This window comes from Paroedura picta, chromosome 10, assembly GCF_049243985.1.
Source record: "Paroedura picta isolate Pp20150507F chromosome 10, Ppicta_v3.0, whole genome shotgun sequence".
NCBI lineage: Eukaryota > Metazoa > Chordata > Lepidosauria > Squamata > Gekkonidae > Paroedura > Paroedura picta.
In genome coordinates this window covers 80,675,818-80,703,724 of record NC_135378.1, presented here as the reverse complement: position 1 = coordinate 80,703,724, position 27,907 = coordinate 80,675,818, and the positions used below count along the sequence as shown (strand labels likewise).

Genomic DNA, 27,907 nt, shown 5'->3' with positions numbered 1-27,907 from the left:
ATATAAATAACTCCCTATAGATAGAAATCTAGCATTTCAGGGAGATGACTATGCAAAAAGCCATCCCCCACATGTTAGTTTCCATGCGGACATAACCTTTTTAAATGTGGAAGAAGGGAGCCAGTTTGGTGTAGTGGTTAGGAGTACGGACTTCTAATCTGTCATGCCAGGTTCGATTCTGTGCTCCCCCACATGCAGCCAGCTGGGTGACCTTGGGCTTGCCACAGCACTGATAAAACTGTTCTGACTGGGCAGTGATATCAGAGGTCTCTCAGCCTCACCCACCCCACAGGGTGTCTGTTGTGGGGAGAGGAATGGGAAGGCGACTGTAAGCCGCTTTGAGCCTCCTTCAGGTAGGGAAAAGCGGCATATAAGAACCAACTCTTCTTCTTCTTCTTCTTCTTCTTCTTCTTCTTCTTCTTCTTCTTCTTCTTCTTCTTCTTCTTCTTCTTCTTCTTCTTCTTCTTCTTCTTCTTCTTCTTCTATTCAGTGGTGTGAGTCCTTTCTGCAGTTTGAAGTGGTACAGCCCAGAAACAAACTTATCATCTCTGTAAAAATTCAGCAGAAATTACACCCGGCATTTTCTACCATCTTGTTTCTTTGTTCAAGACCTTTGGTTTAGATTTGAGTGACCAAGTTAGAGAAACATTCAATCTTCTGACCCTGATCACTATGGACACTATACTTCCAGTTAGCAAAGAATTATTCGGATTGTAAATCCCCCCCAATTGATTTAACTGCTGACTGCCTTGGATCTAGGTGAAGAACTGCACCATCTATATTCACGACGACTCTGCATTTGAACCAGAGGAGAAGTTCCAGGTGTATCTAAGCCACCCCCTTGGAAACCACTGGAGCGGAGCCACCATTGGGAAAAACAATATGGCTGCCATCCTTATTGCCAATGACGAAGACGGTAAGAGCAAACGGCTGAAGGGCTGTGCTTGTGGGTTTTTTAAACCCCTTAGGTGAGAGATTTTCAGCCTTTCCAGACTCTTGGTGACTTTTGGCTTCTGTTCTAAAGGTGCCATACCTGGAAACAACCAGTTCAGATCTCCTTCCTCAGTACCTAACGTGATGGTTGGCGGTTTTGTGGTAGTCATTAGGGAAGCAAAATGGCAGCTGTTCCACTGGGGTGCATCATCTTAGGTCAGAGAGGAAGGTGGTTGCAGGTCACAAACTTGCAGACTAGTAAGAACGTTATAAGAGCCCTGCTGGAACAAACCAAATATCCTTCTGATTTAACTTCTGTTTTCACAACTGGGGCAGCCAGCGGCTTCTACAAAGACCGGAAACAGGATATGAAAATGAAAGCTGAAAATGCCCAATACTGGTATCCAGAGGTATACTGCCTCTGGACAGGAAGGTTCCATTTATCATGGCTAATAGTTATCTGTAGGCTTGTGAGTGGGTTTACTGCCCTTTAATTCCATCGAAGCTGAAGGTTATCAAGTGGATGAGAATCCCGTAAACTAACAACTAGTGTATGAAGAAGGATTTGCTTTCACCAGTCTTGAGTCTATCTCCAAGTTTTAGTGTTGCATCAGTTTCCTCTACACCAGAGGGGGGCAAACAGGCTTTCCAGATAGCCATGGACTACAATTCCCATGAGCCCCTGCCAGCAGGGAATTGTAGTTCATGGACATCTGGAGAGGCACAGTTTGGCCACCCCTACACTGTGCATAATTGTATTGCATCTCTACTGTGTCCTTCCTTAGTCATTCCGCCCCCAGAATCTTGGACTTCAGAGCCTTAATTTTAAATGTTCTTGTATTGGGTGCAATACTTTGGCCACCTCATGAGAAGGAAGGACTCCCTGGAGAAGAGCCTAATGCTGGGAGCGATCGAGGGCAAAAGAAGAAGGGGACAACAGAGAATGAGGTGGCTGGATGGAGTCCCTGAAGCAGCTGTTGACATCAGGCTTTTCTTGGTTTTCTCTTTCCACTTTTCCAGCACCGACCCTGGAATTTGAAGAGGCCGCCTACCAGATCCGTGAGCCTCCAGGCCCAGATGGTGTTGCTTTCTTAAACGTCAAGGTGATCCGAAGAGGGGACCAGAACAGGACCTCGAAAGTCCGATGCAGCACCCGTGATGGCTCGGCTCAGTCTGGGATCGATTACTACCCAAAAAGTCGAGTCCTGAAATTTAGCCCTGGTAAAGCATACATACGCTTATTCACTTTTATTGCAAGATACTTGTACCCTGCTGTTCTCCTTGGTTTATTGCACTTTGGGAACCGCACAGCAGCAAGCCCGTGAGGTCACCGTGGGTGAGCAGGCAGTTGTGAGTGCCTGCATTGTGCAGGGGGTTGGACTAGATGAAACTGGAGGTCCCAACTCTTGGATTCTAGGTGCAATCTTCCATTTTAATGTGGGTCTTATATCATGCTGGCTCTGTCAAGCTAAGAATCCTATAGCCATAGAGTTGGAAGGGGCCAGCCAGGACATCCAGTCCCACCCCCTGCTCAGTACAGGATCAGCTTTAAACATCCAGGATAAGTCTCTGTCCAGCCACTGCTTGAAGACCGTCAGGGAGGAAGAGCTCCCCACCTCCTTAGGCAGCCCCTTCCACTGCTGAACTACTCAGACTGTGAATATTTCCCCTGCTATCTAGCCAGTACCATTCTGCACATAGTTTGAAGCCATTACTGCGAGTCCTCTGCTGCCAACAGGAACCTTTCCCTGCCCTCCTCCAAGTGAAAACCTTTCAGATACTTCAAGAAAGCCATCATGTCCCCTCTCAGCCTCCTCTTCTCCAGGCTGAATGTTCCTGAGTCACCCTCTCCTCCCAGGGTTTGGTCCCCAGGCTCCGGATCCTCCTCCTCTCTCTTCTCTGCACCCGCTCCATTGTGTCCATGTCCTTTTTGAAGATGCCGCCCACATCTCCCCAGCCCTCTATCTCTGCTCCTCTGCCATTAGCCTTTTTGCCTCCCCATTTCCTGGTTTCCTGTTCTTCCTACATCCAGTGTGCAGCTTTTCCTTCACGGTTATTTTTTCGCCAGGTCTTCCCAAACTATAGCAACAGTTTCGCAGGGAATCCTCCCAAGAGCGGCATCTCCCCGCTTAGCAGTTGTGCTGCTAAGCAGGAAGAGGAGTCATATTTTGGATCGTAGATTTTTATCCAAAGCAGTTGGGCACTGTTAACCTTCACCCAGCATCTGTTGGTAAACCTGCCGAACGGTCCGTCGGACTGCAGACCATAAACCAGTGGTCCCCAACCTTTTTTTGGCTGGGGACCGGCAGGGCAACGGCCACGCCCATGCAGCGCGCACGCGTGGCCGTGCATGCACGCTGCGCAGCTGAAATCGCGTGTGCGCAGCACTTTTGCGCATGCGTGCATGCGCGGCACTTTCACGCATTCGCGCATTCACTGCACTTTTGCGCATGCATGCATGCGTGAAATGCGATTTCGGCCACGCAGCACGCATGCGTGATGTGTGGCTGGGCCGCGCATGCGCGATGCGCGGCACGGCCCTTATTTCCTCTCCCCGCCCTCCCGCAGTAAGAAGCTTCCCGGGCCGCAGGCTTGCGGCCTGGGAAGTTTTTTACTGCAGGGGGGGGGCGGGGAGAGGGAACCGCGGCCCGGCGCCCTGGCCTTCGTGGCCCGGCACCGGGCTGCGGATCGCAGGTTGGGGACCACTGCCGTAAACCACAGACAAATCCTTAGAGCCAAAGGAGCTAAGGGGGGGGACCCACGGTGTTGTTCTGTGTGGTTTTATGGCAGGGATAGAGCAGGGCCTGACCTCAGCATCGCTTTGTGGAAGTCGATAAAATCCCGCCAAACGGTGTGGCCGCCTGTCCCAGCCAGCTTTTATTTCCGTCCCCACAGGCGTGGACCACATCATGTTTAAGGTGGAGATCATGTCCAACGAAGACAGAGAATGGCACGAGTCCTTTTCACTGGTGCTTGGACCAGATGACCCCATCGAGGCGGTTCTGGGAGAGATCACCACGACCATCGTGACCATTTTGGATCAGGAAGCTGCCGGGAGCCTCATTTTACCGGCACCCCCCATTGTAAGTGATTCGAGAGAATGGCCACCCAGTTATTACCGTATTTCTGGACATGGTGGGCCCATGGCTGGCTGCAGAAGACGTGAGGAGAGAGGACATCCTGCATGAGAACTCTGTTCTGTATTCAGTGTCCTGAATAGTGCAGGGGGTTGGACTAGATGACCCAGGGAGGTCCCTTCCAACTCTATGATTCTAGGATTCTAGGCCAAGGGATTCAGAGGTTGACAGCCTCTGAGTGTGAGGGCCCTTTTAGTCACAAGGGCTTATCCATCCTCCGTGAACCTGTCTAATCTCTCTATGCCTGTGGCCATCACTCCATCCTCTGGCTGTGAATTTCCATGCTGCAATCCACTCGTCAGGCTGATGCAACTCGAGGTCTCCAAGTGATGAACCTTGCAGTAATGAAATGAGAACTGTGATGGATCCGTCTCTTTGGATTCCCGTCTCTTCTGTTGTGATCCCGCAGGTGGTTACCCTGTCCGAGTACGACCACGTCGAAGAGGAAACCAAGGAAAGCACCAAGAAGTCTCCCTCTCCGGGCTACCCACTGGTCTGCGTCACCCCTTGCGACCCTCACTTCCCCAAGTACGCTGTCATGAAGGAACGCTGCGGTGAGGCTGGGATCAACCAGTCCTCCATCCAGTTCAGCTGGGAGGTGGCCACCCCTACGGACGGCAACGGAGCCCGATCCCCCTTTGAAACAATTACGGACAACACGCCGTTCACCAGCGTCAATCACATGGTATGTATACGGATGACAGGTAAGCCATGCAAGGCCAGCAGAGTCCCATGGGATTTCTGTTGGTCTTCAGGATACAGAGGGTTGTGTGTGTATAAATATAACAAATGTTCCTTACATATTAAAAAAGTAGTATATCAAGGAGAACAAGTGGTTGAGATCCAGCTTGGTATAGTGGTTAAGAGCAACGAACTCTAATCTGGAGAGCTGGGTTTGATTTCCCCATTCCTCCTCCACCCGCAGCCTGCTGGGTGACTTTGGGATAGTCACAGTCCTGTTCTCACAATTCTCACAGGGCAGTCCTGTCAGAGCTCTCCCAGCCCTACCTACCTCATAGGGTGTCTGTTGTGGGGAGCGGAAAGGAAGACGAAGGTAAGCCGCTTTGAGACTTCTTCGAGTAGAGAAAAGTGGCATCTAAAAGCGGCAATTCTTCTCCTTCAGTAATATCAGGGCTCTCTCAGCCTCACCCACCTCGCAGATTGTCTGTTGTGGGGAGAGGAAAGGGAAGGTGATTGTAAGCTGCTTTGAGATTCCTTTGAGTAGTGAAAAGCAGGGTATAAAAGCCAAGTCTTCTTTTTGATTTCTAACCTGATCTTGTCAGATCTTGGAAGCTAAGCAGGGTTGGCCCTTTAGTTCTTGGATGGGTGACCACCAAGAAAAACCAGGATCGCTGCACAGAGGCAGGCAGTGGGAAACCCCCTCTGAATCTCTCTTGCCTTGAAAACCCTCCAGGGTGGCCATAAATTGGCTGCAACTCGATGGTCGCATTGCGGTTTTGAATACGATTACGCACCGTTATGCATGCTAGGAGATGAGATGAGCAGCCATAGCAACTTCTTACTCAACTGAATTGTAATTAAAATGTAACACACCCAGAATGTCCATTTTCTTCGTTCCTCCCAGGTGCTGGACAGCATCTATTTCAGCCGGCGATTCCACGTGCGTTGTGTGGCCAAAGCCGTGGATAAGGTCGGCCACGCGGGCACGCCCCTGAGAAGCAACGTGGTCACCATAGGGACGGACAGCGCCATCTGTCACACGCCGGTGGTGGCTGGGACCGCCCGGGGGTTCCAGGCCCAGTCGTTCATCGCCACTTTGAAGTATCTGGACGTGAAGCACAAGGAGCACCCCAACAGGTAGAGAGCAAGCGGAGACATAGTGGGCGGAAGGAATTTGAAGAAGAGATTTTCAAACTTTAATTTGCTTTTTTTTTAAAGACCAAGACGGACCTATAATGTTACGTTAGCACATAATACACACTGATGGATGAAATCCATTGCTTGTGATTGACTTCTGCCTATAATCTTGAAAAAATCCACGTGCATCCAAAATACTGACATTGTGGGAATTGCTAATTCAATGATCATTTTTCTGCAAATGAAGCTGGCCGGTATTTCGGGTAATCAAATCCTGAGGGAAGCATCAGCTTTTTAGAATGTAAATATGGAAAACGAAATAGGCAATTTGCTCTGTCGTCTTTGGAGAGAAGAAAACTGAAAGGGGTTTGGGGGCTGTAGAAGTGTTGTTGCCATGACCTGGGTAACCCAGGCAAGCTTCATCTTGTCAGAACTCAGAAGGTAAGCAGGGCTGAACCTGGTTCGTTCTTGGATGGGAGACCACTGAGGAAGTCCTGAATTGCTACACAGAGGAAAGCAACGGCAAACTACCCCCAAATGTCTCTTGCCTTTTTAAAAACTGCCCAGAGCTGTAAAGAATGGGCGGTATAAAAATCCAAATTAAATAAATAAATAAATAAACAAACAGACAAACAAACAAACAAACAAATAAATAAATAAAATATATTTATCTATTCAAAAAGAAGAAGACGGTACAGAGAAAAGAAAATTTACAGGACTATGAATATTAAGCTGATGCGTCACAATATATCTTACATATCTTTCCAGAGTACGGGTTTCTGTTTCCATCATTTACGTATATCTCATATAAATCAATGATTTCTTTCCATCCCATTTTATCAATTTATATAGTCTAATATTGGATTCCATTTACGTTAGGACGCTCCTATGTAGTAACACAAATACAACTCATTTTTTTGTACTTGGAGAATGTCCTGGGGGCTGCTGGATGAAATAGTTCAGCAGTGGGACGGGTTGCCTAAGGAGGTGGTGAGCTCCCCCTCACTGGCAGTCTTCAAGCAAAGGTTGGATACACACTTTTCTTGGATGCTTTAGGATGCTTAGGGCTGATCCTGCGTTGAGCAGGGGGTTGGACTAGATGGCCCGTATGGCCCCTTCCAACTCTATGATTCTATGATTCTATGAAATGAACAAGGATCTTAGCCTCCCTGCATGAAATTGACCAAGAGTCTGTTTCCCTGCATGAAATTTACAAAAAGTGTCCTGTTGGACTTTCCGTCTTTCTTGGGTGGGAGATGTGGAGGCGGGCGTGTGTATTGTGCTTGTGCTACTTTGGAACCGCATTTTAACACAATCCTGTTGAAAAAATTTTAAAAATAGAGTGGGGAGTGGAGCAGGGCAGACAGAGACACAGCATTGGTGGGATTTCAATCATCATTTGAGGTGGGAAACAGTGGAGGAAGCCAATGCGATTTCTGAGCTTCCACTTTAGGTTGCTGCAAATTCCCTTGCAGGGGATGGGGGGAAATTGTGTTTTCTTGGGGTTCACAAACACCCAGGAGACAGGGAGCGCTTTCAGTGCTGCGCGTGAATCATGAGATTTTGATGTGACAGTAATGAAACTGCATGGAGCTTCGTGAGTGCTGCCGTGAAGTTTTTAGTGACCGCGAAACCCTCTTTGTGATGCTCCAGAATCCACATTTCAGTGCAGATTCCACACCAGGATGGGATGCTGCCTCTCATCTCCACGATGCCGCTGCACAACCTGCATTTCCTCTTGTCCGAGTCCATATACAGGCATCAGCACGTCTGCTCCAACCTCGTCAGCATCCAAGACCTTAAAGGCATCTCAGGTAATGGACCCTCGTGACTAAAGCGTCAGCCGGTGCAACAAAATGAAACCGGCACAGTAGAAATCGGGTGAATTAAGCAGGTGTTTCTTTACTGCTGCCCTTCTGGTCCAGCATTAGAGAGCGCTCAGCTTCAGGGACAGATTAAGGGGCGTGGGGAGCCCATTCTGAAAGGCCTGGGGTTGTTTTCGCAACAGGGCAATTTTGCTAGCAGAGCTTTCCAACTGCCTGTGCTGGGTCAGCATTTTAAACAGCATCCCCTGCATGGCCTCAGGGCTGAGATTCTAATTACTGGTTCGTCCGAGGTCAGAATTTTTGAGATACGAGAGCAGTTTTGGAGAGGCACGGTTTAGAAATCTCAAAAATGAATGAATGAATGTCACACACACACTCACACACCCACAAAGAGATCCCCAGTGTGTCTCCTTCCTGCCCCAGATGCCGGATTCCTGGACGAAGTGACCTACCATAGCATCGTTCTGGGACCCGGGTACGATCGGCCGTACCAGTTTGACCCCAGTGTGAGGGAGCCAAAGACAATCCAGCTCTACCGGCATCTCAACCTCAAGAGCTGCATCTGGACTTTCGATGCTTACTATGACATGACAGAATTAATCGACGTCTGCGGAGGATCGGTCACCGCGGATTTCCAGGTGGGACCCCCTGCGGAGCTTTCGGTCGAGAGCCTAAGAACATATTGCACTGGTTACAGGTCCTCTCTGGCTTCTGGTATTTATACACTGGGAGTTCAGCCTTCACAACCATTCCCAGCTGGATGGATGTCCAAACTGAACGAGAACTGTGCTGCATGGGAAAACTTGTATGCACTCATGGTCTACAACAGGGGTAGCCAAACTGTGGCTCTCCAGATGTCCATGGACTACAATTACCATGAGCCCCTGCCAGCAATGCCAGGGGCTCATGGTAATTGTAGTCCATGGACATCTGGAGAGCCACAGTTTGGCCACCCCTGGTCTACTTGTATATTGATGGCCTGTTTGTAAGTACAATAATGGCTCCCGGGGGCTGTTGAGGGTCATGAAAAGGGAGAGGCTTAAACCCCCTTTCACCACACACCACAGTTCCAGTCCAAATCACACCCCTCAACACCTGGGAATTAAGTTTCAAGACACGACTGGCTGCCTATGCTGGCAGGGTTGGCAGAGTGTGAAGTATGAAGAGAGACCAGAACACCAGACCGCTTAAGGAATAAAATAGTTTGTATTCTGAAAAGAAACCACTACGTATGGAAAGAAAGAGGTGCAGACCTAACTATCTGTCCAGCTGCTGTACTCCTCCTGTTCAACTGCTGTTCTGGAGGCAAGCAGGGAGGACAAACAAGTAGGAAGTCTCCTGTTGAGCCAATCAATACACTGGAGGAGATTATTTGAAAATCACCAGGGAGTTCCTATCCAATCTATGCTAAATGTACATCTAGTCTGATGCCCCCTACAGGACACCCTTTATATTCTGCTCAGTTATACACCCTGCAGATCTTGCATATTTCAGCAGAAAAGATGTGAGCCATACCTGTGAGAAGTGTAATGTTTAGGCCCTGTCCTGGGTGACCCAGGTGAGCCAGATCTCATCAGATCCTGAAAGCTAAGCAGGGTCAGCCCCGGTTACTCCTTGACTGGGAGACCACCAAGGAAGTGTAGAGTTGCTACACAAAGGCAGACAATGTCAAAACACCTCTGGATGTTTCCTGCCCCGAAAGCCCTACAGGGTTTCTCATCTGTGACCTGCTGGCACTTTCCATCTCCACGTTTTGTTTTCAATGTAATTGTAATTTTTCTTCCTGAAGCAGTTTGCTACATCACAAAACCATGCCTGGTTACATAATTGGGAGGCAGATAGAATACAGTTTGTCTAACTGCACCATTTCTTGGGCCTCATTTGCCTAACCACCAGAGTCATTCACATTGAGAGGAGAGAAGGATGCTTTAGGATGCTTAGGGCAGATCCTGCGTTGAGCAGGGGGTTGGACTAGATGTCCTGTGTGGCCCCTTCCAACTCTATGATTCCATGATTAAGCATTCCTAAAGCACTTCAAAACCTACGAGGCCTTAGAACTAGAGCAGGCCATGTGGCTTATAAATACCAGCAGTGACCTATTTTGCATGGCGTTGCATGTTTTGATAGGTTCGTGATTCGGCGCAATCCTTCCTGACTGTCCACGTCCCACTTTACGTGTCCTACATTTATGTGACGGCACCAAGAGGGTGGGCCTCTCTCGAGCATCACACGGAGATGGAGTTCTCCTTCTTTTATGACACCGTTCTCTGGAGAACAGGTAGGCGGTCCCGTGACTTTGCAGCCGTTGCGTTTCAGCTGGAATCAAAGGAGACCAAAGGGGAAGGCGGTGGCTGAGAATCAAAGCTTCAGTATGGTAGAATGAAAATACGTTGAAGTTGGCTTCTTGTTGCTTCAGTAGAAGGTCTATGTAGCTGGGTTTCACACTAGAAGAGTTAGATTTAGGTTCAGTAACAGCCTAGAGACCAAGAGGACTTGGGAGATAGATTCAGGTGGGTAGCCACGGGGGACCAAATCTGAGTCCAGGGGTACCTTTAAGACCAACAAAGTTTTATTCAAGGTATAAGCCTTTGCGTGCATGCACATTTCTTCAGCTGCCCATGATTTTATTTAGTTATTTATTACCAGGGGCCAAGCTTGTTGCATTCGGGAATATAAGGGATACTAGATTGGGGGGGGGGAGTGAAAGAACTCTGTGGATGGCCTCCCCCTTCCCCCAGCACCTGGAAAGGCTACAGGCAGCTGTTAGGGAACTTACCGGCAGGGGCAGCTCTCACACGGTAGAGATTTGCAGCCTCCGAGCCTCGGAGGGAAGTGGAAGGAGGAGGGGGTGGTCAGGGGTGGGGGACAGAAGGTGATTGGCTGGCTGTTGGACAGACATGCAATCTGGTTGGATGAGGAGGCACTCAGGGGCGGGTCAGCCACCCTGAGTGGGTGTTAAGCACTGAGTGGCACTTAAGCCATGAGGCCAGCGCCTCCTCCAAGCACTTCCCAGAAATATATTATGTGGAACAGGTTTATTAATTTATTTAATTTGTATACCGCCCTCCAGTGCAGTCATAACAATCACTACAAATAATTAACATTAAAGTTTAAACTTTAAAAATCTTTAAAAATCGCATCTTCCATTAAAGGTTCACTCAGCCGGGTCATCTGTGCTGTCCTTAATTGTTACCAACATAGCAACATAATTGATGTTTCCAGTGAAGCTTTTCTATTTAGGATGCTTTGGGCTGAACTTTAGGATGCTTTAGGATGCTTAGGGCTGATCCTGGGTTCAGCAGGGGGTTGGACTAGATGGCCGGTATGGCCCCTTCCAACTCTAGGATTCTGTGATTCTATTCGGTGTGCAACAATCTGATGTTGTTATATCACTGGCCCCACCCACAAGCCTGGTGGAAGAGTTCTGTTTTGCAGGCCCCATGGAATTGTTGGGTCTAATCTTTTGAGAGTCAAAGCTCTGATGAAGGAAGCTTTGATTCTTGGAAGCTCATACCCTGAAAACCATGCCTGTCCCTAAGGTGCTGCTGGATTCCAGTCTAGCAGCATAGCTGGGTTGTATCTCCTTCTCATGACAAGCGGGGAGTTTGATTCGATCAGTGCCCCTGAATTCCCCCTTTCTGTTTTGGCTTTCCCTTGCAGGGATACAGACAGACAGTGTCCTCTCGGCCAGACTACAGATCATAAGGATCTACATCCGGGATGACGGCCGTCTTGTCATCGAATTCAAAACCCACGCCAAGTTCAGAGGTATCTAAGTGCTAGATTTCTACAGAGAGAAGGGCTTGGGCCTGAACCCTGCTGGAAAGAAATTTGCACCTTTGGCCCTAGATCCTGGACCCCTGTCTGTTATCCCACAAGGGTGCAGAAGCCAATTGAGGGTCCTTGCTCTGGAGGAAAGGAGACAGGCATTCTACACGTGCTCGTTTTGATCATTTCATCAGTTTTCCCACCTCTGTTTTCCTTGAAAACGTCTACAGCAGGGGTAGTCAAACTGCGGCCCTCCAGATGTCCATGGACTACAATTCCCAGGAGCCCCTGCCAGCATTCGCTGGCAGGGGATCCTGGGAATTGTAGTCCATGGACATCTGGAGGGCCGCAGTTTGACTACCCCTGGTCTACAGAGTTGCCATAAGCTGGGTGCAATTGCACAGCAGAAGACAAAAGGGCCTCTCTGGCAGAAAGGGTTTTCTGAAGATCTCTCTCACATACAGAGACATTTTCCTGCAAACTCACAGCATAGTCCTGAGCAAGGAGCAAACCTTCCAGGGCTTGGAAGGGAGTCATCCTGCATAAGATTGTATTTTTGACCAACGCTGGCAATTGTAATGATGCTAGTATTAGTTTGTCCAGTGCCGCAAAGTTGCAGCTGACTTACAATGACCCCTTGGGATGTTCAGGCAAGAGACTAGCAGGTGGCTTGCCATTGCCTACCTCTGCGTAGCAGCCCTTGCCTTCCTCTTCTTCTGGAGTTCTGGCCCTGCTGGTGGACCTTCTGATAGCACCTGACTTTTGGCCACTGTGTCACAGAGAGTGGTGGACTGGATGGGTCATTGGCCTGATCCAAAATGGCTTCTCTTATGTTCTTATGTCTGGGGCAAAGATGCTCTGTGTTCTTGGTCCTTGGGGGGAAACAGTGGGAGGGCCTCTGGAGTTCTGACCTGGTGGACCTCCTGATGGCTCTTGGGTTTGGGACACTGAGACACAGAAAGTTGGCCTGTATGGTCCATTGGCCTGATCCAACATGGCTTCTCTTATATTTTTAGTGATGCTGTATATTCTTGGTGCTTGGGGGGGCCACAGTGGGAGGGATTCTGGAGTTCCTGCCCCACTGATGGACCTTTGATGGCTCCTTTTGGCCACTGTGTGACACTGGATGGTCCATTGGCCTGATCCAACGTGGCTTCTCTTGTGTTTTTAACTACTAACCAAGGCTGACCATGGTTAGCTTCTGAGATCTGATGAGACCTGACTAGCCTATGCCATCCAGGTCAGGACCCTACGATATTATCTGTAAACTCGAGTGGGAGCTTTATCCTTATAACCAGACTGAATAATGAGCTCAACCGTGAATCACACACAGGACACTTCGTGATGGAGCACCACACATTGCCGGACACCAAATCCTTCATCCAGACTCCTGACCACCTGGGTGGGATCGAGTTTGACTTGCAGCTGTTATGGAGCGGCCAGACTTTTGACTCCCCTTATCAGCTCTGGAGAGCCACCAGCTCCTACAGCAGGTAAAGGAACAGGAAAGGTGTGGGGAGGAGGGCAGGGAGGGGTTCCTGCTGGCAGCAGAGGATGGGACCCACAGTAATGGGTTTAAAGTATGTGTAGAAAGGTACCAGCTAGATATCAGAGGGGGGGAAATCACAGTCAGAGTAGTTCTGCAGTGGAATGGGCTGCCTAAGGAGGTGGGGAGCTCCCCTTCACTGGCAGTCTTCAAGCAGCAGCTGGACAGATCCTTACTATGGATGCTTTAGGCTGATCCTGCATTGAGCAGAGGATGTGAATTGATGGCCTGTCTGACCACTTCCAACTCTAGTATTCTATAAGCAGTGGTTGGACAGATACTTATCCCGGATGCTTCAGGCTGATCCTGCATTGAGCAGCGGGTTGGACTAGATGGCCTCTGTGGCTCCTTCCAACTCTGTGATTCTAATATAAGGCAGCTTCAAGTGTCCATGTATATGCCCAAGGCACTCGTGGACTCTTTAGGGGCCACATCTGGTTGGCATCGTCACCGGGACCTAACAGGGCAAATTACATTGATGAAAGAATCAATTGCGACCGGGAAATCTACCCATTGAGGTTCTGTGCTTCAGGTGGCTCCTGGTAAATTGTTAGCCCTCATTCGGGAAGGCTGATTCCTGCGTTTATTTTTCATTTGACTGATTTTAAAAAAAAGCTAACCAGCACCTTATCCCACTTACCCTTGGATTAACGCTACACCTGCGATGCTTTCTCTGTTTCCAGGAAGGATTACTCAGGGGAATACACCATCTACTTAATACCGTGTACAGTGCAGCCCACGCAATCTTGGATTGATCCCGGGGACAAGCCGTTTGCCTGTACGGCTCATGCTCCAGAGAAGTAAGAAAACATAATCGCTGTCCTTTGTCTTCTTAGTAGCTAGAGTCAGCACGCCCAGGTATATCTTCTGTTTCTCCGCCTGCACACATTTTGGATATTATAGCATAGTGGCAAACTGCCAATATGATTCCCCCCTCAAAAAAAAAAAAAAACAGTTGTTATTTGTTCATTCGTTCAGACAGGCGACCTAAACAACCTGCAAAGAATTAAAATGAGGGCAGCATGGGGGAGATCCCTTTCTTGAAACTCCAGTAGCAGTAGGGTTATTGTTCTTTTCTGTAGTGGTTAGGAACACGGACTTCTAATCTGATGAGTTTAATCCTTATCCCGGATACTTGAGGCTGATCCTGCTTTGAGCGGGGGGTGGGACTAGATGGCCTCTATGGCCCCTTCTATGAGTCTCAGTACAGCCTTGCAAAGAGGGCCAGAAGGATCAGGGACGAGATGTGTGCTGGCCTGTCTGAATCATTATGAACCACTGTTAAGAAAGGATTTCATTTTCCGTCTCTCCTTTTCTCTCTCCCCCCCCCCTTTCCTTTCCTCCCCTGTTTAGATTCTTGATCCCAATTGCCTTTCAGCAAACTAACCGGCCAGTCCCTGTTGTGTATTCCCTCAACACTGAATTTCAGCTCTGCAATAATGAGAAAGTGTTTCTGATGGACCCAACCAAATCGGAAGTGTCCATGGAGGAGATGGACTACAAGGGAGCCTTCTCAAAGGGTACGCCCGGCTGGCCTTTGAGCTGGACCAAATCTTCTTCATCCAGCAACCATTTGATTGCAGGGCAGTTGCAGATACGAAGCTGCCTCCTGCTGGGTCAGGGTCTCCATCAAAATCGGTACTATCTACGCCCAACTGGCAGCAGCTGTTCAGGGTCTTAGGTAGAGGTTTCTCGTATCACCTGCTACCTCACCCTTTCCTGGAAACCTGGAACCTTCTGTGTGTGAAATGGATGCACTACATCTGAACCATGGCCCCTCCCAGTTATAGATTGATGATGTTCAGCTCTCTGTGAAATCACTGAACATGTTGGCTTTTTTCCTGTTGAGTAAGGCTCCTTGTCGTAAATGAAGTGGCATTCAGAGGGCCATGATCCACGAGTGTGGAGTGCAGTACCTGTTCCTCATGGACAAAAGCCAGACACACAAAAAAGGTTGCAATCTTAGGTCTGACTGGAACATTCCAGGAATTGCTTGTGTGTGTGTGTTGTTTTTAGGTGCCATGGATCTTGCTCCAAGGGATTCTGGGAACTGCAGGCCTACATAGTAGGATCCTGGAAGCCTCTCTAAAGAATTTTATTGTAGAACTACAAATCCCAGAATTCTTTCTACAGTCATGTTAGAAAGCTGTTTAAACAGATAAACTCTTTAATTCATTTCTCAAATTTATATCCCGCCCATTGCCAGGGTCTAAAATCTTTGACGGTTTGCATGCCCTGAATTGTTTTTGAGAATAAAAATCTCTGAAATCTTCAGGAGCCCTCCTGGGCCCTTCTACTGTTGGAAATTTTGGACTTGGCTAGGTCCTGAGTCTCTCAAGAGAAATAGAGAATAACAGAGCATTTTGAAAGTATTCAGTTATTAGCTACCCTTGTGGATGAGGCACAGATTCACAGACTCACACCGTTTTGAGGTTTAAAAGAGAGAATCTTTACTAGGGAAGATTATTTACAAAATATATATCATATTTTAGTAAATAATGTTCCCTAGTAAAATATATATCATATTCAAAGAGCCTCTTGTGGCGCAGAGTGGTAAGGCAGCCGTCTGAAAGCTTTGCCCATGAGGAGTTCAATCCCAGCAGCCGGCTCAAGGTTGACTCAGCCTTCCATCCTTCCGAGGTCGGTCAAATGAGTACCCAGCTTGCTGGGGGGTAAACGGTAATGACTGCGGAAGGCACTGGCAAACCACCCCGTATTGAGTCTGCCATGAAAACGCTGGAGGGCGTCACCCCAAGGGTCAGACATGACTCGGTGCTTGCACAGGGGATACCTTTACCTTTACCTTTACTTTTTTATATCATATTCATCTGCTTCAGTCTCCTTACAAAGAGTTGAGCTTCTGAATGTGTGTTGTTGTGGACAATCCGTGGAGAGACTTCGCTTGCCATCCCTGGCCCTGAAGCTCTCTGTTCTTTCAATACTGTGATGTTTTCTTTTAAAATCCCTCTTGTCAGCCCGCCTCCTCTACGTTTCTTTCCCCAGGTCAAATCCTGTATGGCCGAGTGATGTGGAACCCTGAACAAAACCTCAACTCTGCCTACAAACTGCAGCTGGAGAAGGTCTATCTCTGCACCGGGAAGGACGGCTACGTGCCCTTCTTTGACCCCACAGGGACCATCTATAACGAGGGACCTCAGTATGGATGTATCCAACCCAGCAAGCACCTGAAACACCGCTTTCTACTCCTGGTACGTTCTGTTACTTTAGTAAGCCTGGGCAATGCTTGGAATTTCGGCTCGAGATGGATACCAGCCACAACTTGACCCCACAGCTGGGCCTGAAGGGCAGTAACAAGTTTCTCGCCATTTGGCAAGATGATACGGCCATTTGGCCACAGGCAACAATGTGAATTTTGAGAGGGAGAAGTCTAAAGTATTACATCTGATTAATAATGAGGTGATGCATAAATATAAGGCTGGGGATACCTGGCTTGATAGTTGTCCATGTGAAATAGACTTAGGGGTTTTGGTGGACAATAAGTTGAATATGGGATACGACATCTAAGAAGGCCAAGGTGATATTAGGCTGCATTGCTAGGAGTGTAGAATCTAGAGCAAGGGAAGTTGTAACACTATTCCGCGTTGTTTAGACCTCATTTCGAACATGGTGTTCAGTTCTGGGTGACCCAGTTTGAGAAGGATCAACCCTCTGTCCACCTCTGGGCCTACTATTGCATAGGATTTGGTTGTTTCTTTGCTGTGGAACATCTTGGTGGTCTGTGTATAGACTGTTGTGTTTTATTGCTTGGGTTTTTTAATTGTTTTACGGGAGTTTTATTGGGGGTTTTATGGACATTGTTATCCACCACAAGCCTTCGCTGGAGTAGCAGGCTAAAAATTCAATACACGATGATGATGATATTGAGAGGTTGGACCGTGGTCAGAGATGGGGGGTGAGGATGGCTGAACAGTTGGCATCCATGCCTTACGAGGAGAGATTGAGAGAATTGGGTGTGCGTAGCTTGGAGAAGCAAGAGGTGATATGAGAGTTGTGTTTAATTATGTAAAAGGTAGCCATGTTGAAGAGGGGGCCAACTTGTTTCCTGCAGCTTTAGAGACAAGGACTAGGAGAAATGGGTTCAAATTACAGGAAAGGAGGTTCTACTTTAACATTAGAAAGCCTTTTCTGACGTTGAGGGCTGTTCATAGATGGAATATGCTACCTCGGAGTTGGAAGTTTTTTGGAGATTGGATGAGCACCTGTTAGGAGTGTATGTTTTTTAAGTCCTTGAAAAGTTGGGATGGCCCTTTGTGGCCCTTTGTGGCCTTTTCCAGTTCTGTGTGATTCTGATCTCTACCGTTGCTTTTGTAATGGCTATTGATATTGCAGTTTATGTCAGCGTGACAGGCACCTATTGGCTAGCTCTAGTGACCTCTTTTGCAACTCCATGCTATGTTCTTCCCATAAATGTGGAAAGTTTTTTTTTTTAAAGGATAGGGCTCATGGCAGAATTGTCTAAATTAAAAATTTTAAATCCTTTAAAACAGCACTGCTATATTTCCTTGGGGCAACGAGAAATCGCCAACGCAAAAAACTGTGTGATGAATTGTTGGGAAGATGTAAGCCAGTGGTTGCCAAGTATGTAAGGACTGTAAATACTCAACCAGAGAGTGGAATAAATAGTTTGGAATAAAAGCCAGGAATTCACTTAGTGTTATCCAGCGTGTTAGCACGGAACTTCTTAATTTCTCATCTGGCCTTTTTCTCAGTACAAACTTGCTTTTTCGCCAGGAAGCAACCTTGGCCAGTAATTTTCCTGTACCAATTTGGTTGAGAAAGATTGCTTCCAACCTCCACAACACTAAGAGCTTGGACCGGTGGTGGAAAGTACCTCCAAGAGCCAGCTTGGTGTGATTTGAAGTAGTGATTAATAACAGTGGCTTCTAATCTGGAGAGCTGGGTTGGATTCCCCACTCCTCTACCTGCAGCCAGCTGGGTGATCTTGGACTGGCCCCAGTTCTCAGAGCTCTCTCAGCCTCACCTCCCTCACAGGGTGTCTGTTGTGGGGAGAGGAAAGGGAAGGCGACTGGAAGCCACTTTGAGCCTCCTTTGGGTAGAGAAAAGCAGCATATAAGAACAAACTCTTCTTCTTCAGTAATCTCTGGGCTCTCTCAGCCTCCCCTCCCTCACAGGGTGTCTGTTGTGGGGAGAGGAGGAGAAGGCAATTATAAGCCCCTTTGAGACTATTTCAGATAGTGAAATGCGGGGTATAAAAACCAACTCTTCTTCTTCTACAGCCAATTAGGACTAACCATGGCCAATCCTGCTTAGTTTACAAGATCTAGCTGGCCTGGGCCATCCAGATCAGAGCAAGATGTTGGAGAACGTTCAACATACTCTCACTTGCTTCTGTCTTCATGTTGCAGGACCGGAATCAGCCAGAGGTGACCGACAAATATTTCCACGATGTCCCTTTCGACGCCTGTTTTGCCTCTGATCTGCCAGATTTCCATCCGGTCACCAGCATGCCCGGAGTGGATGGCTTCATCATGAAGGTGGACGCACTCTACAAGGTGTGCAACCTAATTCCACCCAGCTGGAGAAGCGTGTCTGCACACAAACCCCAAATTTAACTCGTTGGCCTTCAAGAGGTACGAATAAAGTCTCTGGAATTTTCTCCCCCTTCTGTACAGGTGGAGGCTGGGCACCAGTGGTACCTCCAAGTGATCTACATCATCGGTCCCGAAACCATCACGGGACCTCGAGTCCCCCGCTCCCTCGTACACCGACTGAGCCGCCATCGCCGAGACCTTGCGGACAAGGGCAGCCCGGCCCTGGACGACTCCTTGATCTACGACAACGAAGGAGACAAAGTCAAGAACGGCACCAACATGAAGTCACTGAACTTGGAGCGCCAGGAGGCCGTGTCCGCCGCCTCCCTGTCTCAGACGGGGGCTTCCATCGGGAGCGCCTTTGCGACCGTGATGCTCCTTTTCCTCGTGCTCCTGGTCATTTGCTTCGTGACCCGGAAGTGTCGGAAACACCGGAAGAAGAAAAAGTCGGCGACGGACAACGCGGAAGAGTACCCGCTCAACACCAAAGTGGAGGCTGCCAGGAGAAGCGCAGAGAGGGGAGAAAAGAACACGAACAGACAGTATTGTACGGTGAAGAACTTGAATATACTCCGTGAAAGTGAAGGGACCCACAAGGTCAGGGGGGCAAAGGTCAAGCAGGTGAACTTGGAGGTGAAAGTGCACAACAATTTGCACGACGGAACAGAAGTTTAACGGCACACGGATTTCTTTTTGTAACATCTTTTTATAAATTGTAAAAAAGAAAAAAAACAAGGATGTACTTAAGAAAAAAAAAACATCCTGGTATTTTTATAAATAATCTTGAGGGGAAAGGGAAGAATTACACTTTTGGGGTTTTATTTTTATTTGCTTGAGCAGTCAACCAGTGGCACGTTTCCTTCCTTGCCCCGCACGCTTCTACTCTGCAACGGAGCTACCTCATTGAACGTGGATCCGTGGGAAGCTCCCGAGGCAGGTATTGCTCGAAGGTGTCTCTTGGGTCACAGTGGCATTCCAGCTCCCAATTCTCTGCCCTTCTGTTCACCGTGCTCTCAGGGCAGAAGGGGCCGTTCTTTTTGTAGGACAGAAAGCACAGGGCCTGACGTCCTCCCAGGCCTCGCCTTCCCCCCCCCCCCCCCCGAGACCTTTCTGCACTAGAGTTGACCGTCGCTGGGGTAGTCTTTCACCAGAGGTTGCTAAGACTCGGGATTTAGTCATGCTCTGGGCTTAGCCCTGCAGGAGCATCAGTGCTCAAGCTATCCAGTTCCTCAGTGGGAGAGAAAGCATGTTGCAAAACATGATTTAAGGACTTGGTTCATGAGGGCCTTTGCCAGATTTTGTGTTCATGGGGAGACACAACTGACAGCTCCCCTTGGGTTGTATGTTCACAAGTGGGTATGATCCTTCGCAAATCACAACAGAAGGAAGTCACTGGAGTTGGTGTTGCCTTAACCGGTTGTGAAAAGCAGCCCAAAGAAACAGGGTGTATGGCTTCTTCGGACTGGCTATTATAAAAGTTTCGCCGTTCTGAAAAATCAGCCAAGATTAACGCTGACGAGGTGCTACATCAAGAGCATTCCCACCCACCTAGGGATGCCAGATCTGGGTTGGGAAGTGCCAGGATATTTTGGGGGGTGGAGCTTAGGGAGCACAGGTCTTAGGGAGGGGAGGGGCTTCATCAGGGTAGGATGCCATAGAGTCCCCCCTCCCAAGCAGCCATTTTCTCCAGGGGTCGTCTGGAGATTCATTGTAATAGCAGGAGGCCTTCGGGTACCCCCTGGAGGTTGGTCACCCTACCAAATACCCCTGCAATGCAAATTCAGAAAGATCTTTTAAAAAATAAGATTCCTGCTAGGAATTCCTTTATGCCATTCATTTTGAAAAGAAAACAAATCAGCCCAACTTGTCGCTTAACTCGATCACATGACCATTTGGGGAACTTTTAGTCAGCACCGTCTGCTCGTTCGCCTCTGCTTGCGTGGTCAGTGGTCCAACTTAGTGGGCGGTGCTCTCGGGCCATCACCCGTGTTGAGTCCCTGAGTCCCACGTTAACTCAGGTGTCTGGCACGGGCCCGTTCACGTGATCATCAGTTCTGTGCTGGGAGTTAACTGTTTTGTTTTTAACCAGTGGGTTTTGGTGCACCAAGGACTCTTGCAGATACTTAGACTCCTGCTGAGATCACAGCTCACACTGTCTCCTAGTGCTCTGGGATGTGGCCAACCGTGATCTGTCTCCAGGCATTCATCATACAGCCCAGTCTTTGAGCTGAAATCCAAATATTTGGTGGCGGCTGCTGGTGTGGGAGGAGAATCCGTTTCTCCTAAAGTCATTTGAAAATACGACAACATTGGTGTGATCGCGTTGCGAGCCGCCTGGAGAAAAAATGCCCCCTCCCTTTAGCAGAGGATATATGGATGCTGTTTACTGGGTGACTTTACTAGCACCCCATGCCCTGAGCAATTTCGGGTACCAGTGTCCACTCAGCAAGCCTCTGTTAAAGGAACGGGATGTTCTTCTCTTGACCTATGGGCAGCTCTATTGAATGAATAGGGTCTTGTTTCTGATCGAGGGCACACTGGAAGAGTTGTGTCACCTTGGGCCCTAAAAACATGTTTGACACCCTTCCCCGCTGTGTGCCGGTAGACCAGGCCTTCTCAACCAGGGTTTCCTGGCATCCTGGGTGTTCTTGACGGATCTGAAAGGGTTTGCCAAAGGAGTTGGACTGAATTAATTTTTAATGTATTTTAAAAATTTGTTAAACGTTTATCGGGTGCTGTGACCGTACATATATGGCCATGTTGACCCGCCCCCCCCAATGGCCTATGAGGGGCCTGGAGGGGGTGGGAAGGGGAGGAGCCTCAGGTGGGCGTGTCCACAGCTCTGCTTCCCCTCCGTATTCTGCACGATCGCGTCACTTCCGGGGTTTTTCAATGTTCCAGAGGTTTCTCTGTAGGAAAAACATTGAGAAAGGCTGATGTAGAACGTTGATCATGCAGGGTTAATGGAGCATAATTTTTCAGAAGGAATGTAGGTTCTTGCCAATACAACCGCATCAGTAATTACAAGAATTACATTCGCCTTACAGGAGATGATGCAGCGTTTGACAAAGAGTGAAGCCCCAGCGTTTTTAGTTCACGGTAGCTGCTGATTATCCAGCCTGCTGGACACACCCCAGTGCAGAGTTCCGTACAGACTTCTGTCCACACACGGGGCTCTGAGAAAAGTGGGCTCCCACTTTAAGAGGACAGACCGGTCTGCACACAAAGGGACAGGTGTGCAGCTTGTTGTTTGTTGTTGTTAGTTGCGAAGTCGTGTCCAACCCATTGCGACCCCACGGACAATGATCCTCCAGGCCTTCCTGTCCTCTACCATTCCCCAGAGTCCATTTAAGTTTGCACCTACTGCTTCAGTGACTCCATCCATCCACCTCATTCTCTGTTGTCCCCTTCTTCTTTTGCCCTCGATCGCTCCCAGCATTAGGCTCTTCTCCAGGGAGTCCTTCCTTCTCATGAGGTGGCCAAAGTAGTTGAGTTCCATCTTCAGGATCTGGCCTTCTAAGGAGCAGGCAGGGCTGATCTCTAGGATTGACCAGTTTGTTCGCCTTGCAGTCCAAGGGACACGCAAGAGTCTTCTCCAGCACCAGAGTTCAAAAGCCTCAATTAGCTTAGCTGCCTCCAATGAAGCAGCCACCTGACAAGGGGAGCTTCAGGTACACGTTGGAATTTTTTGCCTGGAACAAACAGCTAGACTGGAACGACCAAATTCCAGCGCTGGTGCCTGCTAGCTTTGCCTCAGGGGTGCAGTTCTGAATCACACCCTGTCGTTAAGCACACCGAAGGTTATGCCCCACAAGACGGAAGGCTCGTAGTCAGAGATGAGCCATGCCTGTTTAGGTCAAGACTCACCTCACTTCAAAAAAAGCTAATAATTAGGCATCAGTCCGTTGTAAATTAAATCTCAGAGCTCACCTCCGTGCCTGCTGCAAAACTTGTTAATGACAACCTCACGGCAGTGATGGCTTTCCAGACAGGTGAAGGTGGGTCGCCGTGTTGGGTCCGAAGCAGGAGAACCAAGGTTGAGTCCAGCAGCACCATGAAGACTGACTTAAGTTTTATTCCAGGTGTAAGCTTTCATGAGCATGGCTACCTTGGCCTCTCCAGACAATTATGAAGCTTATAGCCGGTGTTAAAGTCCACCTTGGGGGGCTAGTAACTTGTTTGCAGACGTACACCCACAAGTGTCAAGGAACTGAAATCTTTTCTACTTAAACCATTTGATTTGCAAAATCAGTTTTTAAAATATGTTTTGATTGAGACCAAGCGAGGACCCTCGCTGGAAACACAAGGACCTGTTTATCCACTTTTGTCAGTATTCACGTAGGCACCTTCAGCGGGCTTGGGTGACATGCTGAGGCAGCGTTCAGATTGTGAACTGACTTTTGCGTTCAGATTGTGCCTTGGATCGAGACCGCCTGCTGAAGGTCCCCCCCCCCCCCCCGATCGGTGTTGATTTGCCAGCTGGGCAACTGTGGGACAAATCACACAAAAAGTTGGGCCAACATAACTACACCAAAGTTGGGTCACACTAGCAAAGAATTGTCTTTAGGTTTGCGTGTAAGAATACTATCGCTGCCCTATCAGGGGTGGCCAACCGGTGGTTCTCCAGAGGCCCATGGACTACAATTCCCATGAGCCCCAGGGGCTCATGGGAATTGTAGTCCATGAGCCTCTGGAGAGCCACCAGTTGGCCACCCCTGATAGATCTTGATCTTGTCCGGGCTCAGAAGCTAAGCGAGGTTGGACAGAAGACCACCAAGGAAGGTAGAAGCCATGCTACCTCTCCTCCTCTCTAGCCTTGAAAAACCCAAGAGGCGAAGTTTCATGGGGTTGTTGTGGGTCAGCTGCAACTCAGTGGCATATTTTCCTATGAGAATACAAACTAATGTCCAGTCCAGATCTCTGTGTATGCTCCAGAACACTCCGGCAGCTCCTCCTTCTGGCTGCCCCTGTTCAACTCAACAACTGACAACTGTAATTCTTCACATAAAAGCACACGCAGGCATCTTTTTAAGGTAATAGCGGAAGAAGAGGAAGAGCTGCTTTTTTTTTAATACCCCGCTTTTCACTACCTAAAGGAGTCACAAAGCAGATTCCAAACACCTTTCTCTTCCTCTCCCCACCACAGTTAACCTGTGAGGTAGGTGGGGGCAGAGAGAGCTCTGAGAGAACAGCTCTACGAGAACAGCCCTAAGAGAATTCTGACTCATCTGACTGCATGGGGAAGAGTGTCGAATCAGACCTGGTTCTTCAGATTAGAGGCCATTGTTCTCAACCACGACACCACGCTGCAGAACTCAGAGTATGAATCAGAGACCCTGTGCGCATAACGGAGCCAAAGTGGGTGGGAACCTGTGGATTTGTCATTATACTTTGACCGGAGGTTTGAATCATATACCAGTCATAAATCTTGCAGGGGGACTGTGGGGAAATCAGAGTCTCTTCTTCTAGCTCAACCATAGGGGAGGGGTTGGGAGGATAAAACAGGCAAAGCCAGGGTGTGACACCTTGAAGTAAAGTGGTGAGCCAATGTTGGTCTAAGCATGAAAGTCCTTGGCATGGGGGGTGGGGGGGAAGTGTAGTGGTTGCGTTCAGGGGCGCCTAATCTGCAAGCCAGGTTTGATCCCCACTCCTCCACATGCAGCTAGCTGGGTGACCTTGGGCTAGTCACAGCCCTGATAGAGCTGTTCTCCCAGAGCTGTAATATCATAGAACCATAGAGTTGGAAGGGGCCATGCAGGCCATCTAGTCCAACCCCCTGCTCAACGCAGGATCAGCCCTAAGCATCCTAAAGCATCCAAGAAAAGTGTGTATCCAACCTTTGCTTGAAGACTGCCAGTGAGGGGGAGCTCAGCCCCCTCTACCTCGCAGGCTGCCTGTTGCGGGGAGAGGAAGGGAAGGCAATTGTAAGCCACTTTGAGATTCCTCCAGGCAGTGAAAAGTGGGGTATAGAAACCAATTTTCCTTATGATGTCACAACCAACTTTTGGTGCTCCTGCACAGTTTTCACGCTTAGAAACGGACAGAGGCGGTTTTGCCATCGTCTGCCTCTGCCCACAACCGGGACTTCCTTGGTGGTCTCCCATCCAAGTACTATCCAGCCACCCCCCCCCCCCCCGCTTAGCTTCTGAGATCTAACAAAATTGGCCTACCCTGAGCTATCCTTCCTTCTGGTATGGAACTTCAAATTCACTGGTGGTGGGTTATTTTTTGGTGTTGTTTAAAGTTGCTATGTCGCCGAAGCCAGAGACAAAGACCATAGGTGCATTCTCCAAACGGCTGGCAAATGACGGATCTTTCCTGTTTCTGTCTGTTGCACAAATGGTCATGCAGAAGCAGGCAGGAAGATAGAGCCACTTTTGAGATGTCCATCCTGGCCAGGCTCCATTCCCATTTGCAGAGGCATTTGGTTGCTCCCAGTACATATTGTTTGGTGCTCTCCAACCCCTATTCCTGGATCACAAGGCTTGTGTATTTTGGAGCATCGGACGCTCGGTTTGTGACGATGTTTTTTATTTCCACGGTGCCCCCTTCCCCCCCCCCCAATAAAACCATGGTCGGCTACTTTTAACTTAAGTTGCAGTTCTGTCTCCATCATTTGCCCAGCCTCTGCCAAGGGACGCTACGAAAAGAATTCTTTTGCAGAGGCATCTATCACATATCCCTGCCACAGGTCAGAAGAACGGCTTCCTCCTATGAAGGGTCTCCCACCAAATATACGCATGGAGGTATTTCCATATTCGGGAGGGGAAATCTCTTAGAAATGCTTTCAGGAGTTGTAAGCTCCAGTCATTATCAAAAGTGGGCCTAGATGTTTCCACAGCTGGCCCATCGCCAATGGGATAGCCTTTGTCATTTGCAAGAACCCAAGGGGAAAGGAATCTGGAAGTTTCATATGGCCCCTCTCCGCCAGAAGTCCATCTCCTGGAATTCTAGGTCACCCTTGTAGGGGATGGGGGGGGGAGATTTGGGGAGGAAGCCTGGGATGGGTAGGGAGCTCAGTGGGGTCCACTGCTATACAAGCTGCCCTCCAAAGAAGCCATTTTTATTAGGGGAATTGATCTCTGTACTCTGGGGATGAGCTGTCATCCAGGGGGATCCTCAGAGGACCTACTGTCCTGGCACCTTGAAGATGAACTGCTACATTTGAAGCATCAGTCTCCACGGAGCAGAACCTGTTTTATTAGAAGTGAGCAAGGCAGCTATAGGTTTTGGGAACAAAAGTCTCAAGCTGGCGATGGCAACGTGATTTTATGCTCAAAACAATTTCAAAATGGATTCCCAGGTGTAGTCCGTTTTCGATATCTTTCTTCATCAGTGATATTCTCAGTATTGTAATAACCCAATTACCGCTGTAATTGTGATATTAATATTAGTAGATCCCTACAAATTTGATATTATGCGACCAATTTGGGATTGAACTACATAAACCAAGACATAAGCGACTAAGTTCTTTTCAACAATCATCAAAATACTGTTAGAGAAGATTGAGTTTATTACAATATGGAGAATATCACTGATGAAGATATCAAAGACTATATTCTGAGACTTTTTTCTTCTACTTCTCTAAGGAGCCTTTGGCTGAATCCTGAAAGCAATTGTTGCCGTAAGGCCAGAACACATGTGCTCGTGAATGCATGCACCATCTTTGTGTAGGAAATTCCCCACTGTTTTGAGCGGGGCGCTACCACATATTTTGAAAAGAGACTTATGTTCATTTATGAATGAAAGCACTGGCGCCAGTATTTTGAACTGGAATTTATTGCTGCAGCTGAAGCCATAACAACCACTGCTTTCGAAGACGGGTTCTGTGGGGTCCCTTCCCAGCTCCCTTCTCCAGGCTCCCCCCACCACCACCACCACCACTCTTCCAGGATTTCCCCACCCCAGAGCTAGCAACCCTTCCCCGAAGTTCATAGTGCTTACTAGCTAAAGCCAGCAGGCATGCCAAACTGCAGAAATGACGTGGAGGAGAAGCACCGGATTAACTTCCTTTAAGTTTTGGCTGCGGTCATGCCAAAACTCCACCTGTTCCCGCCTCAGGTGTTTCATCTGCGCAGCAGGAGGAACTGAGAGCCCGCCCTTCCAAACGAAGCATCCGTGCCAAACCGGCCTCTCCTTGACACAGATCTGGAGGCAGTGCCGCTCCTGTGTCACTGATGCTGAAGCACAGCGGGCATCGATGGGGATCGTGGCTGGAGGCCAGCTCCAGGGCCTCCTCTTTTGAGACACGGTGGGCTGGAAATAGGGATGCCAGCTCCAGTTTGGGAGATTTGGGGATGGGGCCTGGAGAAGTCCAAGGGCCATGGAGTCCAAGGTCCAAAGCAGCCGTTTTCTCCAGGGGGTCTGAATTCTGTAGTCTGGAGATAAGCTGGAATTCCAGGGGATCCTCAGGCCCCACCTGGAGGCTACAGGCCAGAATGACCAAACAGCTCGGGTAGAATGAATAAACTGTGGAGGCAAAACCATTTTTTTTAAATATACTGTTTAATAAACAGCTAAATGTTTAAACAGAGACAGCATGGTGTTGTGGTTAAGAACAATGGCTTCTAATCTGGTGAGCCGGGTTTGAATCCCAGCTCCTGATGCAGCCAGCTGGGTAACCTTGGGCTAGTCACAGTCCTGATAGCTCTGTTCTCACAGAACACTCCTGACAGAGCTCTCTCAGCCCCACCCACCACACAGGTTGTCTGTTGTGGGGAGAGGAAGGGAAGGTGATTGGAAGCTGCTTTGAGGCTCCACCTGGTAGAGAAGAGCAGCATATAAGAGCCAACTCTTCTTCTTCTTCTTCTTCAGTAATCTCAGGGCTCTCTCAGCCTCACCTCCCTCACAGGGTGTCTGTTGTGGGGAGAGGAAAGGGGAGGTGAATGTAAGCCGCTTTGAGACTCCTTTGGGTAGAGAAAAGCGGCATATAAGAACCAACTCTTCTTCTTCAGTAATCTCAGGGCTCTCTCAGCCTCCCCTCCCTCACAGGGTGTCTGTTGTGGGGAAAGGAAGGGAAGGTGACTGGAAGCTGCTTTGATGCTCCACCTGGTAGAGAAAAGCAGGGTATAAAACCCAACTCTTCTATACCAACTCTCCTCTCTGTCCTGTATCACGTGCAAAATCTAGTTCCAGGAGGTTTCATAATGAAATGGACCTTTCCTTCTGCTTATAATCCATTATGTAAGAACATAGCGTACATACGTAGATTCCTTTCGCACCATTTTATGCCTTTCACTTTGCTTCTTTGAGGGTCAGTTCGGAGCCTTCTGTTCTAAATTGGATGCACCTGCTGTGGGCATTTAA

At 48.6% G+C, this 27,907-nt stretch overlaps 1 protein-coding gene across 3 annotated transcripts in view; it reads left to right on the top strand.

Moving 5' to 3' along the window:
- Window positions 1–25,195, top strand: part of FRAS1 (Fraser extracellular matrix complex subunit 1) — a 282,626-nt gene extending 257,431 nt beyond the window's left edge. For all 3 annotated transcript variants that reach the window (XM_077301093.1, XM_077301092.1, XM_077301091.1), the window contains 15 exons: window positions 760–916; window positions 1,954–2,154; window positions 3,829–4,016; window positions 4,480–4,755; window positions 5,656–5,888; window positions 7,542–7,702; window positions 8,138–8,352; window positions 9,842–9,992; window positions 11,375–11,482; window positions 12,816–12,975; window positions 13,712–13,828; window positions 14,382–14,548; window positions 16,032–16,237; window positions 18,416–18,562; window positions 18,683–25,195. In XM_077301093.1, the coding sequence (XP_077157208.1) occupies window positions 760–916; window positions 1,954–2,154; window positions 3,829–4,016; window positions 4,480–4,755; window positions 5,656–5,888; window positions 7,542–7,702; window positions 8,138–8,352; window positions 9,842–9,992; window positions 11,375–11,482; window positions 12,816–12,975; window positions 13,712–13,828; window positions 14,382–14,548; window positions 16,032–16,237; window positions 18,416–18,562; window positions 18,683–19,276 (3,081 nt within the window). In that variant the 3' untranslated portion in view covers window positions 19,277–25,195. The remainder of the gene's footprint in view (window positions 1–759; window positions 917–1,953; window positions 2,155–3,828; window positions 4,017–4,479; window positions 4,756–5,655; window positions 5,889–7,541; window positions 7,703–8,137; window positions 8,353–9,841; window positions 9,993–11,374; window positions 11,483–12,815; window positions 12,976–13,711; window positions 13,829–14,381; window positions 14,549–16,031; window positions 16,238–18,415; window positions 18,563–18,682) is intronic.
- Window positions 25,196–27,907: the final 2,712 nt, after the last annotated feature.